The sequence below is a fragment of the Pholis gunnellus genome, assembly GCF_910591455.1.
Source record: "Pholis gunnellus genome assembly, chromosome: 19".
Lineage (NCBI taxonomy): Eukaryota > Metazoa > Chordata > Actinopteri > Perciformes > Pholidae > Pholis > Pholis gunnellus.
Genome location: NC_136546.1, coordinates 7,138,620 through 7,157,426, shown reverse-complemented (window position 1 = coordinate 7,157,426; position 18,807 = coordinate 7,138,620). Strand labels below are relative to the sequence as shown.

At 40.7% G+C, this 18,807-nt stretch overlaps 1 protein-coding gene across 1 annotated transcript in view; it reads left to right on the top strand.

The window, feature by feature from the left end:
* The window catches only part of tbc1d32 (TBC1 domain family, member 32), a gene marked incomplete at its 5' end in the record, with an annotated part of 70,929 nt that extends 52,454 nt beyond the window's left edge, over positions 1-18,475 (top strand). Inside the window, 6 exons of the mRNA XM_079180883.1 lie at positions 1,343-1,412; positions 3,315-3,430; positions 6,363-6,517; positions 7,719-7,859; positions 11,650-11,838; positions 17,590-18,475. Of these exons, the coding sequence (XP_079037009.1) occupies positions 1,343-1,412; positions 3,315-3,430; positions 6,363-6,517; positions 7,719-7,859; positions 11,650-11,838; positions 17,590-17,709 (791 nt within the window). The 3' untranslated portion in view covers positions 17,710-18,475. The remainder of the gene's footprint in view (positions 1-1,342; positions 1,413-3,314; positions 3,431-6,362; positions 6,518-7,718; positions 7,860-11,649; positions 11,839-17,589) is intronic.
* Between the last annotated feature and the right edge of the window lie 332 nt (positions 18,476-18,807).

Below are 18,807 nucleotides of genomic sequence, written 5' to 3'. Positions count from 1 at the left end.
ACACCTCATGGCAAAGATACAATTCAGGTGCCATCTTTCAACTTCTGGTCTTTGTAACAAAAGTTTAAATGGTTTTGATTATAGTTATCACAAACTCTAAAGTAGACTCCGGTGGCACAGTGCTGTAAGGACGGAGTGCAGAGAGGAACTGGAGGGAGGGAATAAATACAACAAGAGAGCATTCATCTCCATTAGACGGTAATTGCCATCAGCAAGAGTTTTTTTGAGATGTTAATATGTGATGAGAGAAGAGTGAGAGAGAAAATGCAGCATTAGTTGTTCTGGCACTGCTTCATGCCTCTGTCGCAAGCTATTTTCTATCAATTAATACAAGATTTGACGGCCTGTTATTCATCCACATTGCTCAGCTCCGATTTTCCAATGGTAACAATGCAGAATTATCACTTCGATATGTCGATTACAGCGACCATATTATTATTATTTCCCTTTTCATATTTCTGCACTACTAGTCTGTCAATTGGATTTGACGTTTTCCCTGCCACTAATGCTGTCTGGATAATACTTTTTCTATTAATTATCAACATCTTCTCATCATCTTACCACAAACTGTCTGAAGCAGGGGATCCATTAGCACAAATGTAATAATATTCCCTTTCCCCAAAGCCAGGAAGCAGTGCAGACATCTTTCAAAACAAAATATCTGTCCTCCCGCAGTTATTGCTTTATTCATCGCTCTCCCTTCACAATTACTACTGTAACTCCAAAAACTAATATATTTTTATGATTCTGCACACTTAATGGGGCTAACTAAGAGCCCATGAGTGCAGCTGGTGAGACTGATAGCTCAACGATCTGTACAAAGCTGTGGCATGTGGATCTAAAGCTGCCCTGCTGCAGTATTTGCAGCTGCTGTAGTATCTCGCTCCACAGATGAAGATAAAGTCCTGAGATAAAGGGCTTTCTCGCAAGGGCCAACATTTCATGCTGTGGTTTCTTCCAAAAGTCCAACCCACTCCTAAAATCACGAGTTATGACTCCACGGCTCTAAACCATCAAAATGCTGCTGTGAAATTACCCGTGGCTGACTGATAGTGAAATTACCCAAGTCACCTTGATGCCATGCTGCCTCACAAGCGTCACAATTAAATGGCAAACAACCGCTGTAAAACTGCCAACTATGAAATTACCCAGACAACACCACATCCGTGGTGCTTTGTAAGTTGCTAGTCATGATACGTTCTCATGTTTTTGCAATTCTCTGCAGTCGTAACGCACCCCGTTAGTGATGTCTCGGGAGTGTTGTTCCTCCATATCCCCTTCTCCTGCCTATTGCCTTGCTTGGTAACAACCACATCTCCTTTTTAATTGCCGTGTTTTACAGCAGAGGAGAAGAGTGTAAAGAGTGCTGTATTATCATCTGTGGAGCAGCTGGGAATCGACACCTGTGTCAGGTATGTACAGCTAACTGTTTTTTCTATAGCTCATAAACCTGCATTTAATTAGACCGTATTCTGACAGCAGCAGCCCGGGTAGGAGGGAGAATCCTGCTGCGTACGAACACTCCCTGAACCGCAAGCTTCATATCAGTAACTGCAGATTAAGAAAATACCCCGAAACACTTGAATTCTGCTCAAGGAAGGTACATTTAGCCCAGTTTGATACAGGGGGAAAAACCCATTTCACTCTACTTTATGCTACTGTGTTACAACCAACTATCTGCTGCAAGTCATTTTAAAACCTTTCCCTAAATTCCGAGCCCCAGCAATGCTCCAACATTAACCGATATTCAAACTACCTCTAAAACTTGCCCTACAGTTCACTTCAATCATGAACTTACAGCAAGCTATTTCACTCTGACATCAGAGCTCACATGAGAGCCTATTCCCCAACACGGCACATGAGATTGAGTCTACCGCCTTATTTTTACATTTCTATAACTAAACTGCATTCTCAATTACGTTTTTATGGGAAATGTATTTGATCCTGGATTACGGTCGCAGTTTTAAACATGTGGCTAATATTGTAAATTTAAAAAAATGCAACAAAACTACTTCAACTAAAACATTGTGGTTTAATTAAGTTACGTACGTATATGAAGGCAACGTTGAGTTTTGGTTTCACACCTTTTAAGAGTCCTGCGTTGACCCACCTGTTCACCTTCACCTTCTTTCTACGCAGACCATGTGATTAGAAGTTTTTTAATCTTTTGTAATCCAGAAGAAAATATGTTTCCCTCAAAACGTAATTGACAGAAGTTCACATCGTTTATGCATCTGGCCCCAGGTTTTGGTTTCAATCCCTCAGCCACGGAGGAAAGGGGTGCGTTCTCTTTGGAGCTGAAAATGTGCACCTAAAGATAAAAAAATAAATACAAAAATAATTCTTTAGACGGACTGAATTGATTGAAATGGAGTGCAACAACAAGGGATGTTAGCTGTTTCCCGATTCAGTAGCCCTCTGTGGGCTGTGTGGAGACCACAGCTCACAATGGTGTGTCCCTCAGAGGAACAAATAGCCACCTGTCCACACTTTATGTGTTCTACATGAGAGATGCATGCTGCTGTGTACAGAGAAATAATAGTATCCCCCTCTACTCCTACCAGCAGAGCATTAGACCCCCACACCTGTGGAAGGTGTGGAAGGCTTCTCCTGCTGTTCTGTTCTCACTCGAATGATGCAGCCAGTGTGCACTATTTGGTCTGCTCTTTATTTTCCCATTAGTAGATCCTCTGACTTGTGCTGTAGTTCTCACACTGCTCTTTTTTGCCCTTAAGGAACGCCCCCACTGCAATATTACATAGTGCATATATACTGTATAACTCTTTGTTCGGAACCTCTCCAGAAGGGAGCTTTAGATAAAAACATGTTCAGAGAAACTGAGTGCCATGTTTACGTTTTCTGTATCAACAGAAACCGTGTGTGAGCGCTCCCTCCAAGAGCACCGTGTCTTAAAGGAATACAAGTTGTTTGACATGAATTTAGAATTAAGCCTGGATTCAGAAGTGTCAGACTTGCAGAGTTAAAACTGACCACGTTAAGATCGTTGAATTCTATTTTGAGGAGTACTTTAGTGTATTTGCCTGAGGTCTCTGTATTTCGTTGTCTTTTTTATTATTAAATCTCCCATTGTGTTGTGTGACTTTAAGTATAAGAAGTTCATAGAAAAATCGGATACAGAACAAAGGATTTGGGTTTGTAATGATGAAAAGAAATTCAGAGAATTTTGAATTGGAAATATGCAGAGATCATATTTGACTGTGGTAAAATACCAAATATTCACTAAAACTGTGTGACAAACATATTGCGGATTGAGAGGTACATGTGAGAAACCTTCTGTTGTCTTTTCTCTACAGGTACGGCAGCTACCTCAAGCTACTGACAGAAGATGCTGTGAATGGCCGGACTCTGCTGACGCAGCATATTAACGTCGTCTTGTCCACACAGAGAGTCAAAAGTGCTTCAGAGCTCAGTATCCTTTACAGACTCCACATCTGGACTCATGATGAGTAGGTAGACTGTGACTGTAAGGTATTCTGTCATTTTGCACATTTTCTTGGGCTACACAATTCAAATACATTAATATGCAATTTGCGTCCAAAAATGTTGATTGGGGTCCCACCATAACCTTAAAATGATTCAGTTCATAAATAAAAGATGTTTGGAAAGTGACTTCAACAAATAATACTTAAAGATGAACCATCCCAAATATATGAACACATTTACAGTGACTACAGATGTTTAAATCCAATATCTTTTTACTCATTCAACAGATAACTGTGTGTGTGTGTGTGCACACAGTGACAGGTTAGATTAATAACTTCACCAGTCTCACTGTGAGAGGGACAACGTGGACCTGATAGTGTCCATCTCTGCCTGATCAACACAATACAGATTATATTTCTCAGTTCAGCCTCCTTTTGTCCTAAATAGCAGCCGATAGGCCTTCTCTCTACTAGGCTCTCTAGGTGTGCGTCTGTGGCTCCTTATTTATCAGCTCCTTGGTTTTACTGGTGTTGAGCGATAGGTTGTTCTCTGTGCACCACTCTGCAAGACTGTTGATATCCTGTGTGTATGCAGTCCCGTCGTCGTTTGTAATCCGGCCGATGACGGGACTGTCATCTGCAAACTTCACTGCAGAGTCCTGTCCATGACGGAGGTTGCAGTCGGAGGTTGTACAGTGTGAACAGGAGGGGGGCTGAGCGCACAGCCCTGGGGGGGGGGCTCCGGTGTGAAACACTAGAGTGGAGGAGGTGTGGCTGCCAATCTGTTTGGGAGGAAGTCTAATAACCAGATGCAGAGTGAGGTACTTGAGCCCAAAGTTTTAACAATCAGTTTCATGGGGGAGATTGAGTTGAACGCTAAGCTGAAATCAACAAACGACATTCGAGATGAAGTTGTTTCAAGATGTGTGTGGGCTGAGTGGACCAGAGGAGACGGCATCCTCTGTGGATCTGTTTGCTCTGTATGCAAACTGGTGTGGGTCCAGGCTGTGGCTGGGGTGTTGTTGTTGTTGTTGTTGTTGTCGATGTGCTGGAGAACCGCTCCCTCAAAGCACTTGGTCAGAATGGGGGCGAGTGCTACTGGGCTGTAGTCGTTTGGACTGAACACTGCAGACTTTTTAGTTGCAGGGACGACGGCGGCTGTCTTGAAGCAGGTAGGAACACTCTCCTGTGACAGTGATATGTCAGCGAGGACTTCATTTAAAAGCAGTTCCTTTTGGTTTTAGACAATACTCTCAACTCTGCATTCATCCAGACATGATCTAGGAGCATGCTGGGTAGTATACAATACATTGATACGATGTGGATAAAGTCCACATTGCAGAAGTCTCTCACTTAACATAAGGAAATTAAAAATATATTGTTTTTAGAGGGGGGGGAGTTGTTTCATTAAGTCAGTATTTTTAGTTTGAGTGATGATAGATCAGGCTCTGCTTTATTTATTATTCTTTATCATTCCAAATGATGTCTTGAGAGAGTCCACTACAAATAGATGAGGCTTGTCTGCCAATCAGCTTCAAAGAGCATGAAGTGATATTCAACTGTGTGTTTGTTACTGAGGGCTGACCAAGTGGTTAAACCAACCAACTCACTCTGTTGCAATTTCCTCCCTTTTCAGTATTTATAACCTGAATCATTTCTGAGTTTGTGAAGCATATTTTACATGCTGTTGCACGAAATCCAGTGAATGTTTTATGGGCAAATTGCATATTAGACATTCCTGTGTGCATTCTACCTAAACAAAAGTAAAGGTTTACATTATTCTAAGGCAGCAAATCAGCAGAAAGACATAAAAACCAGGATGTGTTGGTAGCCTGGGGTTGTTTTCTGGAGTAAATCCAGATTGTGTTCTCACTCCCCGACTAATCGCTCCACAGTTCTCCTGCAACAGGACCTGCATATCAGGGCAGTTATTTGCTTCCCACAGGATCCGATTTAATTATTACAACGTCTAAATGAAACTGAGCTTAAGGAGTAAATGCATCAGAGCTCGAATTAACCACTCGAGAAAGCTGTAAGTTAGAAAACTGTGGATTGTGTTGCGGCCCCGGTGTTTCCAATCGTGTTTGTTTGTATCCTCGCCATTGCTGGCGTAATGTGGTGTTCACAATGCAGTGGTGCCACCTGTGAGCCCCTTGTAGTAAATAATTCACATTCTCACAGGGTTCACACTTGACTCCTCGTACAACAAGATCCCCAAAATCATAACTTCACACAGCGATGCAGCCAACAGAGAGCTGGATCTTTGCAGCTGTGTTTTGTAGTTTTTCTGTTCAGAGGTATTGGTCTGGTGTAGCAGGGTTTGTTGACTGTCCAAGCGTTACTCACTCTGTGGTTGACACTCTGCAGTGTGAGTTGAGAGTAAAGTGGTATTTGTGTAATGCTTTATTTAACAAAACATCAGCACTCAGCACATTCTTGTGACGCCAAAACCGGATCTCTACAAATCCTTTAAAATATAAACAAAATCAATGAATTTCAGCTTTGATAATATTTGTGTAACTAATTACACGGTTTAATTAAGTCAACACTTCCTGCTTTTGCCAGAAAATATATTCTATATTTTTGTATTTCTATGCCACTCTGATGTACAGCTCTGTAGATCATTATTAGTAATAAAATGCAGCGATTGTTACTTCAATCAGATTTATTTTTGCATACAAAGTGGTACTTTCCATTCATTATAGCTGTTATGAATTGAATTTGTGTTACAGAAGCTCATTTTTGTAAGCAATTTAAGATCCGTATGGGTCCGCATGCATCGCTCCCATTTATTATCAATGGACCACTTTCATGTTACTAATCTGAAGAGCTATGTTTGTTGGGCATTGCTGAGTTGTCTTTGTATTGTCTGAGTATCTTTTCCATCAGTTCTTTTGGCTCTTTAACGTGGCCCTCCAGTCACTCAGCAGGACGGTTATCCAGGCCACGACTGGCTGGCCTCCACAGTGTTCCTACTCATGGCTGGAGACATGAACCGGTCTCTCGGTTTTCTACTCAACCTGTCCTCTCTGCTAACCTCTGCATTCATCTGGCCAGCGAGGATACATGCGTCTGTGAGTAGAACAATGTCCAAACATGACTACAGTGTATTCAAAACTACAATAGCTAGTATTTGAATAGGCAGTAATGGAACACTTTTAGAAGCCTCAAATGGCAGCAAGGTTGAAAGGTCTCATGGTGCTGCTGCTCAGGAGACTGCGGGAGATTGCGGACATCGGCGGTTTGATCCCCGGCTCCTCCAGTCCATGTGTAGTGTTAAAGTGCTTTGAGTGATCAGAAGACTAGAAAGGCGCTACACAAGTACAAGTCCATTTACCAAATGTAAATGTGGGCTAAAAAAAGTGTCGTCTTGCAGCTTTTCATATCTGCGTGCAAGTGTGTAGGTGGCGTTGAGAGAGGTTCATGCGTGTTCTTCATACTGGATTTTTGATGAACATTTCAAACATACCTCCCAACTATTAACATCTTCGGCCTCCATCTCATTTAATCCCTCCTCTTTCCTACAAAGCGCGTCAACAATCGCAGCACGGAAAACATAATTAAATAAGGATGATAATGAATCCTAAGAACAATTTTCACAATGACTTTCAGTTTGACTTTTCAACATGGTGAAAAACAAACCGGATGTAAAAGAGGAGTAGTACTAGAACGAAGACGATTGAAAGTGATACGTAGGGAAAGAAGAGAAATAAAAGAGTAAAGGAATTTAAGTTAGCGGAAGAAAACGCAGCCTGGTTTCAATCATTGAAAACCGCAGGGGAGAAGTTTTATCATTAAACCAACCTCAGTCATCTTGTCCCATCAAAGTCGATACAGCTCAGTTGGACTCGTCGGTTACGTGTTCTTAGTGTTCATGATGCAGATGCAGCCGGTGAATTTCTCCACAGAGCAGTTGGTCTCCAAGTACTCAACGTGGTCGATTTTGTCAATATCGTGGAAAAGAGAAAGGGCACGAATAATTAAGAGGCAGCAGCAGCAGCAAGCTTAGGAGGGAACGTGGGCATGAACACACGTACACACAGCTCTATGTGAACACAAAGCAGCATGCTCTTTCTGTTTCAAGTATTCAAGACTGTTTTTATCTCTATACCAGCATTGAGTACAAAACAAGGAGCTTGTAATTGATGCGTCCGTTGTTTTTTGTTTGAATGTCCACCAGTAATACAAGCAAAGCTGGACATATTTACAGATACAGAAATCAGCTTTAAATCTAAAAATGTCCTGAGATGAAAAAGCTTGTGGTTGTCATGACAGGTCCATTTTCCTGTGGAAGTAGCTGAATCAGGAATCCCTCCTGTGTACTGGTGTACAGCTCACTATGTGGAGATGCTGCTGAAAGCTGAAGTTCCTCTGGTCCACTCCGTCTTCAGGATGTCTGGTTTCACCCCGTCACAGGTACGATCTGTGAAGAAATAGACAAACCGTTCACTAAAAGATAACTGCTGCAAAAGTGTCTCTTGGGCTGAGATTTAGAAAATAACTGATCCTCATCAGGCGTTTTCTTCAAAATGATTATAACTGATTCAAAATGATAGAATGATACAACACTGGAGTTCAGGATGTACCGTTATGTAACGGTCAGTTTATCATCTGTGACATTGTTATTCCCCTGTGACGGCTACATGCGTGGCCGTAGGCAGTATGTTTTCGGGTTGTCTGTCCGTCAGTCTCAGGGAACGCCTGTAGGGAAAATCCTTAAATTTGGCACAATCATCCACTTAGACTCAAGGATGAACTGATTAGAATTTGATGGTCAAAGGTCACTGACCTCACAAAACACAAATGTCTAATAAAATGACGTGAATGAAATGAAGTGATGATTGGACTAATGTGGATGTAAGCTATACTGTGTGGTGTGTGTATTTATTTATTTATATATATAAATATATTTCCATTTTATTTCTGTTATTTCCCACGATGCCCCGTTAACTCTCATGGAAAGTTTACTCCGTGAATACCCCGCAATTTTTCAACCTTTCACTGTCGATGTTAGTTGGAAGTCTAACCCTCCCCTTTTTAATCCACTTTGTCTTTACTAGACTTTAAAAAACCAAAATGCGGTTTTGACATTGAATCTTTTCCCCTCTGCCTTTTTTTTTAAACAGCAGTTGAAAAGTTAGATCTTTGTTCTCCTGCGCTTATTTCTTTTGACACCGACTTTCTCTCACAAACAACGAGATTGAAGAAAGTTCTTTCACCTTGAATCCTCTTCTGTTTGATCCTGTCTTCTGTGTGTCGGTGGTTGACAGTTGAGGTTCACATGATGTACGGCAGCTGATAACACTCGCCGCATTTGCATTCAAAGATCTGAACTCTCCGTCTCCAGGGTGGAGCAAAACGTTAACATTCAGCTCATCTCTTTGCTCTTCTCGGCGGTAATGGGCACCTGTTCTTCAGTTGGAACTGGAAATATCTGTTCCAAAGGTTTGAGCTTTAAAGCCTGACAAAGCAGCAGTGGCAAACGAAGTGTTATACACCTCTGACATTCAGAGAGTAGAGGTTGTGTTTGAATGTGTGTGGACGTAGGCCTCAGTCGAAATCCATCCACAGAATATGTAAGCATTTGAAACATACTGCCTTGAGAATAGATGTGTGTGTGAGAAAGGAAGAGGCTTATAATTGTCTTTAGTCTGAGCAGTGACCTGTGGTAGGTAAAGGATAAATAAGCTGAATGATGGGGGGGAGATAAAAGATTAGTGTTGTTCATGTGTACTGAATAAGAGACAATGTCTGCCTTTAGGCGCACTAAAACATTTGTGGGCCAAGTTCCCCATACTGATCATTTATATATATCCTTAACATCATCATGAGGTCATTACAGTTCAAAGGTTGTTTTTATCTAGTTATAGTTAAAGTCAGTTAGAGTTTAGGGCTGCAGCAACTTGTTCAACGTCCAAGATGGCGTCTTTAAATGTATCGTTCTGTCCGAATATTATATTTTCCTGTTAATATGAAAATACAGTATAGTGCAGCTTTAAGCATCAATATGTTATGGTGTCAATCAACACAAAAAAGGGGCTTGGTAATATAGCGATATCAGGAAATAAATAAATATATTTACCAGTATATAAGTACATGTTGCAACATGTCAAATGTATTCAGAAGCACCTATATTGGCCAAGTATGCATGCACATTGTGCACAAACAAGGAATGTCCTTGCACAGAAACAGACATCACAGCTAGGAACAAGGACAACAAAGCCGGACAAATAAAGGAGAAGAATAGATAATGTACTGAAAAGGTATATGAACAATGACATTGAATTATCACTCATCTCTGCCGCAGAACATTCCGTGTTTCACACACAAAGATACCAAGGTAAGCCGGACGATTATAATAGCATCCAAAAGCCTCTTTATGGCAGAAGGAAAGTGAATACTAAAGTAAAGAATCCAGTTGCACTCAGTGCAGCCTCAGTTTTAGCACACAGGAACACTAACAGCAGCACATTTTGCTGCTCTCAGAAAAAGAAGAGCTGCTCTTGGAAGAACCGTGAAGGGATTTATCGTCACAGAAAGTACTGTACTGTATCTGTTATACTTGTGTTTCTGCCTGAGGGTTCAGAAACAAAGCGCGGCATGGATCCAGTCGTTCCCCGTTTTTATTACAACACACAAATTAGTTTGTCAGTATTTTCATTAGACTGTAGCTGAGGAGGAGGGGGGGGGGGGGGTGATAATAATCTAATATGTTTATGGAGCGTAAGTGGAGCTTGTTCTGTATGCTTGAGCAGACTTGTGTCGTTAGTGAACACAGTGGCTAATTATTGGCACGACAATTAGTTAAAAACGCGGCGAGTGCACTGATTGTTGTCTGTTTGGATAAACTGGATATGTGGGTGTGAAACCTCTGTCTGACTCAAAACTACTGATCTAATCGAGAACAGCTGAGCTCAGCCAAATAAAGAGAGTGGGTTCTACCTTTCCTGACACATTTGTCAATGAGCGGTGCTTCCCTGTAAGGCTGCACACTTTAGACTTTAGAGTACATGTAGAGCTTTCAGTGTGCCGTCTTCATAAGCCATTCTAAAGGCATGGCTCAGGGCAGGGTAATGTCGGTCCACCCCTTTTGTTCAGAACTAAATATTTGATGGTTTGCAAGTGAGATTTTGTACAGACATTAATTTCCCCCCAGAGTAGGAATCCTACTGACTACTTCGTGATCCCGCGCATGACCAGAGTCTTCCACGAGGCTAGGCGGGTTAAAATGTACCAATACACGCTAGCTTAGCTTAATGTTCATTATGTTCAGGTGTTTTCTTACATTGAGACGTGATGTAGTTTTGATGTGGTTAGCAATGACGAGGATGCGCTGCGTTTCTCACTCCAACACTCTCGGGGCCTCGTCCTGCAGCAGTAGTCAGGCTGTGCGCTTTTGCATGCTTTTTTAGGGGAGGAAGGCCTGAAGGGAAGGGCTGGGATATTTTCCAGGTAGATACTTTGAAGATCTTGTTTACTCTTGGTTTCTCCAGTTAGAAATAAGTCTAATGGCAAAATTCTCATCTTTAAAATGTCTTGACTTACAATAGTTCTAACTTTGAACCTAGGCACCAAATGGATGGAGATGGGGAGAGAGAGAGAGAGAGAGAGAGAGAGAGAGAGAGAGAGAGAGAGCATCGACTTTAAATCACTGAGGGTTCACTGTGGTGTGAAATCCTTCTTTTTAATATTCGTTAACATTTTTAACAACAAAATCTGCCCACAAACAAAGCGGAACAAGTAGCCTTACGTTACAATTTTAAGGCCGTCGATTTTGCAAATGATCAAATCTTGTGAATGCACAAATACGCAGATTGAAACCGAACCGAGACGAACGAGGGTCACAGTAAATACTGTTGATGTACAATGCATCATATCAAGTCCATCTTCTGTTCTTCTCCTTTTTCCAACTGAAAAACTCGATTTACTTTTGTAACTAGATTAAACCTCATTTATTTTCCTTTTCCTTATTGCCACTGGAGAAACCATCTGGTTTAAAATGCAGCAGCAAGACTTTTCTATAGAACCACACTGTCATCTTTGTTTTGGCTGAGAGTAGGTCTGACAGCTACTTGTGAAATACAGAAGCCATCAACCTCCATCTTTTATTTGTAACCTCTTAGCCCAGTAGCCTGCTGGGAAAACTCTTACACCTGGTTTTCTGGTCCTCTTATATTCCTGTAAATCACTACTTTTCTGACCACAGATGTGCCTCCACTGGTTGACTCAGTGCTTCTGGAACTACCTGGACTGGCCAGAAATCTGCCACTACCTGTCCACCTGTGTGGTGATGGGTCCCGACTACCAGGTGTACATGTGCGTGTCCATATTCAAACATCTGCAGCCAGACATCCTTCAGCTGACACAGTCCCAGGAGCTGCAGGTCTTCCTCAAGGTGAGACGAAGCGTCGGTACTACAGTGTATTTCATACGCGGAACATCCTGTCAAACTCCATTAAATCTCAGCTGAAGGTGGCATTGTGCAGTAGGAATCACACATGTTTTTAAAGTTCATATTTATTACTATAACAATCCAATGTTTATTTTCTCAATCATTCAACAAAGCGTTGGGTTAATAAAATGTCCATAATAATATCCCAGAGATCATGCCTTCAAATGTCCTGTTTTATTAGACCAACAGCCTGAAACTCAAGGATATTGAATTTACCAAGATAGTATATTTTTTAAATACTACATGATGGTGTCCTGCTTTTCCTTTATTAGCACAGTTTACTGGTTGATCAATAGGTGACGGGGATCTTTTGTGAGGTTGTTTTGTTTGTTTGTGCTTTATTTTTATTGGAGGTTATCGTTGAATGCATTCCACACTTGTAAATAAAAGCAATCTTATATTTCTTACAATAATGTTGTAGCAGTATCAAAGAACGTACAAGTCAAATCATTTGGGGAATTCCACACGCATCAATAGGCGAGGTAGTTAAAAAGCAACACTCATGTTAGGAAACGGAGCACAAACCTAGAGAGCAATATAATGCATTATTAAGGCTTTCTTTGGTAGAAGCACTCCCTTATTGCGGTGTAATAAATTAGAAATACTTCATTATTTGGGCTCGTAAATTGTCTGGATTTAATATGAAATATCTTCTGCCGTTGCTGTGGTAGGACCTCACTGAATAGTTCAGCTCCCCTGTTAAATTCCGCAGTCATCCATGATTAACATCCGCCATGAATAAAAAAAATGTAATGTGAAAAGAAGCCAATTCTGAAAGTGAACACGTTTCATTGGATCAAGTTCTGCTCTGTGAACGCTGAATTGAAGTGTGGCCCCAAAGGTTTCACAAAAGGTCCAAGATGTCTACCGTCTCCCAATATCCAAGGCAACATTAAACCGCAGCATTGTGAATGAGGCACGGCTCGACACGAAGCACTCATCGTCATTACTCATTAAGCGCTTCGGTCCGTCTTGTCTCTGGCTGATCGCTCTGGTGTTAACATCGCCACGAGCCGCTACTGACAGTTTTAGTGAATAAAAGATCAGTTATGTTGGCTTTATCTGAGGAAGCTCTTCTAATGAGCTGTAGCATCAGATACTGCTGCAAGAGACAGCTTTGAGACAGAGAGAGAGTGTGTGTGTGTGTGTGTGTGTGTGTGTGTGTGTGTGTGTTTGAGTTTGAGAGAGACACTTGCACAAACCTCGTGCTGAGCTGAACCGTTGAAAGTTTCAGACATACAGGTTTGCGTCCAACGGCCTTATCTTTCCTCTTCCCCTCTGTCTCTCTCTCTGTGGGAGCAATGTGAAGGAATTATTTTACTCCGACAGATGTGGTATTAAAGGATTTTTTTAATATTCTCACACACACACACACACACGCAGACTTGCACGCCTCTTCGCTTATCCCGTCTCTATGGGGGGTATATCTATATTTCATCTAAATTATAATTTGAAAAGCCAAATGACTTGTTACAATCGTGTGTCTGGAGCTTAACTGCAGTGGCGCTGAAGTGGTGATAGGAGGAGTGGACACAAGAGACAGAGGTTATGTCTGCTACTGACTCAGAGGCCACAAACAATAAGATGCCTTTTAGTTTTGTTGTAATGCATTCAGAGTCAAACTGCCTAGCACCACATGCATGTATATGATGCTTATACACTGTAGATATGATGAGGATATGCTTCTTATTTTTAATGTTTAATGCAATGTTCTTTTTTTAATGTTGGTCAAATCATTTCTGAGAAAAAGGCAGCTGTCCCCGTAAACTTCCTCTCCTTCCAATATGACATCACTTGTATTGAGCTACAGGGAGTTAAAGAAACAGTGTAACATTTAGGGGCTAAATTGGCAAAAATGGAATATATATGTATGTGTTCTTTAGTGTATAAATCCATGAAAATAATAATTGTTGGGTTTACGTTACCTTTGAATGAGCCGTTTATATCTCTTTACTGAGCGGGTCATGTTTCTACAATAACCCAGAACAGACAAAAGCTGCTTTTGCTTCACAGCTGTGGTAGGAAAATACAGGGGGACGCAGATGTTTTGGTCTCCAAGGCCAAACACGGGAAAACTCTGGAGCTGCAGCATTTATTTCTAGAGAAACTGCAACTTCCACTTGAAATTCACTTGAAATGCTCACCGCCAAACTAACTTTCTTCTGCCAACTCGTTTGCTCACACACATTCGCCGCCACTCTCTCTCTCTACTACTCACATCCCACAACATACACACACACACACACACACACACACACTTCTATTCTCAGTTTTCACATCAGCCACCGTAGTTCTCCTACAAGCTTGGCACATAGAAGTTTTAACTGGTTGCAATCTGCAACCTCACCACTAAATGGCGCCAAATCCTACACACTGCACCTTTAAAGAAACAAACTACTTCGTAATGAACTTGTGTGCCAGTGTAGTGGCAATGGCAGGAAATAACTGTCCAGTCAGAGCTTAGTAAAAGTATATCATTTTCATGCTTAATGCTAAACACGGCCATGTGATGATATCAGTCCTGTGTGAATCGGGATCTCTGTGATTTGGGGTCGGGGGGGTTTTTTTGTCTGTTTTGTCCACTTATAGATGTTCTGCAGAGCCTTGAGATCATACCCGGGGGATAATGACTGTTAAATACAGACTTTTTGTGTCCCATGCAGATGTGCCGCATGAAAAGCACGAGGGATCATTTCTAAATCACATGAGGTCTTATGGTAAAACTAGTGCCAACAGAACTTTTGGCATCAATTGGTACCATTCGTCCTAGTTGAGCACATACAACACTCACCACCTGGACACTTTGAATGGCAACGATTGTTTTGCCCTGAAAGTGCTCATAGTGGTGTGACCTTTACATAGTTATATGTGTGTGTCCGTACATACTTTACATCTTTACACCTAACCTTAAACTCCTCCTTCTGCTCATGTGCAGGTTCAAACGAGATTAAAATAACAATTGACAAATTATAACCTTTTTCTCTTCAAAGAAAAAAAAATATATACAAATTGTAAAATTAAAAAATCAGATGAGCAAAATGCCTTGCAAGTCAATATTGTTAAGCTTCATTTTCAAACTAACTTCTGTAATCTGTAAAAATCCATAAATCCAAATGAGTGAGTCAACCTGCTATTAAGAGGCACTAACTCCAGTGTGTTCTTGTAATTGACCAATCAAACTCTTAACGCTTATAGATATATTCCTATTAACTCCACCTTTTATGCAAATCCAGACTCATTTAGTATGCATACCACTCATTTGTCATGGGAGGACAGGCTTAGCAATCTTGGTAATTAATGCATTAATTAGTGTGCCTAATGATCTTATAAGTTAATAAATCTTGAAGATTATGAGAAACATTAAGCAGCTTGTGACACCTGAAAATATTCAACTGAACATCACTGTATCATCACAATGTTCAGGTCCTGATTCCTCCACACTCAGAAATAACAGACCAAAAATACACTCCCAAGTGATTTCCACTGGTTATCTCTCCTCTCCTTCACGCTTTAACTGTGTCAGCAGCCCTTTCCTGCTGCGATAAATGAACAGGCGAAGCTACTTTAGTTTTGATGTTTCTTCAGGATTAATCTCACTTTGCAAAATCTTGGCTCAAATAAAGAATCTAACAAGTGGGAGACTTGTTATACTTACTGTAGTATATAGTGCTGTTACATTCTGACAAGCAGAATAACAACACTGGTACATTAGCCATCCGGATGGACAGGATCTTCACACAAACAAAATAATGGATTTAATAGACTTAAAGTTATGTAGCTGGTACTTCTGACAATAAACCTACACTTTATTAATACCAGTATATCAAATAGCTCTAGAATGTGACTTCTAATTCATAATACCGTATTAATAAAAGGAGATTTTTCTCTTATAAAGTGTGCTTTATGTAGTACATGCTGCCTTGAATAATCGCAGGAGCAGAGCCCTCTATCAGACTGAAAACTCATTTCTTCCTGACATTACTTACTCCCCTCTGAACAATCACCCCTGTGCAGTCACTCTATCTGCCCCTATTGAATAATAAAAACCCATCGCTTCATTTGCTCATAATCTTTTCCTACTTTTGCTCTTTACTCCTTCGGGGTTTTTTTTACACGCATATTATCATCTTATAAAGGACAGCGATCCTTAACCTGAAATCTGTGATCTAAAGCAGTGGTATTTCAATTTCAAGCGTAGTAGATGAGTGAAAATACACAAAATCACATCATTTCTGACTTTTCCCTCATCTTAGCTTTTTTTTATTGCGATATGCTGCATGGATTTAAAATTATTCAAACAAAACGGTCATTATCACTCGATTTGAACTGCTCACAACTCGCCTGTCCTTTGACGAGGGGTCACAAGTAGAAGTATTTCTTTGTATTAGAGGATAACAAGGAGACCACAGTTGAAGCAGAATGGCACTGATTGTATCTAGCTTAGTGCTTCCAAACCTTTTTGGCTCGGGCCATCTTAAAACGTTCACACGTAAACTGTCGTTTCAGGTTTAATAAGAGTTGTGAGCAGTTCAGCCAAAGTGGTTTCTCCTTCTCAAGTTGTTGACAGACCGGCATAAAGTGGCTTAGTTCCTCCCCTTCTGGGACCTTATTTTGGGAAAAAACATGGAAAGTAGTCACACATTTCTATATGCTGTGTGATTTGGGGCATGAATTACATATTTTTTGCACATTAAGTATGTCGTACTTGTGAAACCACATCTCACGTCTTGCACAATATACATTGCTAACACTAGCGAACATGGCTATGCTCCACTCACAAATGCAACATTACTTTAACTGATGTTCTATACAGTGAAATGTGGTGTTTTTATCAGCTGACGAGCAAGAACCGTTGCTTGTGTGACTACATCCCTGTAGGAAACACACAGTCATCGTAGCTTCAGCGAGAGAGACGTAACTTAAGATGTTGCTTTGCTTGTCCGACACATGAAATCTCACAACATGAATGCTAAGTAAGGATGCTGTTTATTGGCGCAGTGCAGCATTCGATTTCCAGAGATTTAATTTGATTTCCTGTGACTTTGAAATAAATTGAATGTAAAGCATTTTAATGAAAAGATTAGATTGAATTATTCACACTTTACCTCCTAACAAAGTGAAAAACAATAGAGTAAGCCACCTTCTGACTCAATACCAAACCATTATCTGGCTGCATACCGCTACCTTTATTTCTTGGGCACTAAAAGATAGTTAAAATGTACTCAATATAAGAAATGATAAAAAAACAAGGTAATTGACAATCTGTTCTGTAAAGAGCCACTCCAGCTAAAAGAATAGTGACAATCGGAGTCAAGATATCCTGCTTTTAATCCCTAGTAAGGATCAAGCTCCACAAAACACTGGATCCTACATTTCCCACAATGCCACCTATAGCATCGTTTAACACCCTCTTTGCCTGGTAAATTCCCACGCCATTCAAACTCCATGCCTTGAGTTTGTAATGCAAACTTTCTATTATAAATGTGTCGTCTCCAAATTCAAGTCAAGATAAATAGCTTTTTTTCTTGAACTCCTCCAGAGCAACAGGTGACATTATTACTACATTACAACTGTTTTCTAAGGCTGAGTTGTAACGAGTAAACTGACTTTTATGCGTGCAAACAAAATGTTGAAATGCCCCTTTAAAATGGTACAATGTTAAGAACTCCAACAATTCTTTGTTTCTACCTGCAGGAGGATCCAATCCAGGGCTTCACAGTCAGCGACTACCTGCCGTTCATGGAGGAACTGGAGCGCAGCTACAGACACATTGTTCTCACCGACATGAAAACCATCAGTAGCCCTGTCCAGTAAGAACATGGGGAAAGTTACACAAGTTATGACAGATATTCTTTTGAATTGGCTGTTGGTACCTTAATGTACCTTAAATGAATTACAGCTTGGCTCAGATTCAGTAAGTACCGGTGTGTATCTCCTGGTGTAATGCAACAATGTTCTCCCCAATTGAGAGAAATCTCAACATTACACTTTTTAAGAATGAAGATTCAATTTGTGAGGACATTGATGGAAACCCAAATTTGGGCCACAGTACTACAAGAGAATTGAACCCCATAACTCCCGTTTGTTCCATGAAATTAAAGGATAAGCATGGTGATAGTCTGTGCTTTTCTTATCGTCAACAAATCAACTCAAAGGTGAAAACCAACAATGGATTGATCCTGCTAATGTCCTTCTGCTCTAGATACCCAGTAGTGAACAGAATGTGAATATAGTCCCCAACAAATGCACTATTAACACCTGTTTGAGTCAAATATTCAGCTGTTTCAGGTCATTACTGAACCCTTTATACTCCCTACCTGTTTTTAAAGATGTACGTCCTTGATGGGAACAAATGGGCTCGGGGCTGACTGATGAGGCTTTGGAAGTATTGAGAGACGGACTAACACATGGTTTAAAAGATACAGAACACCACCGTGCTTATCCTTTAGAGTTGCAGGTTGAAGAAGACGTGATTTCTTGCTACAAAAATATCATAACTCTCCTGCATGTTGTACACGATGTAAGTATGTGACATTTATGAACAGCTGTGGTTTGAAAGACCTAAAATTAACTTGTATTTATTTTCTCCTACAATGTGAATATCTAAGATCTTTTGTATGTTCTTGTTAGTATTAAATATTCAAATGTCTTTTGACTGATCTGTTGCCATGCTTTGTTAAAGTATCAGGTCCCCTACAGGCCAGTGCAGCCTGGCCGTCTCATGGCTGTGACACACATCATTAATGCCAGGACACGCAACAATGCAGCCCACCAGCTCTTGTGTTTGTGTACTTATGCAGGCCCTCGTATGAAAGATGCATGAGGAAGGTTTTATCATTGTGATAAACCCTCATTAGTAAGCACAGCCTTTTCTCGCTCTCTCTCCCCCTGCACCGCCGTCCTGTCGTCCCT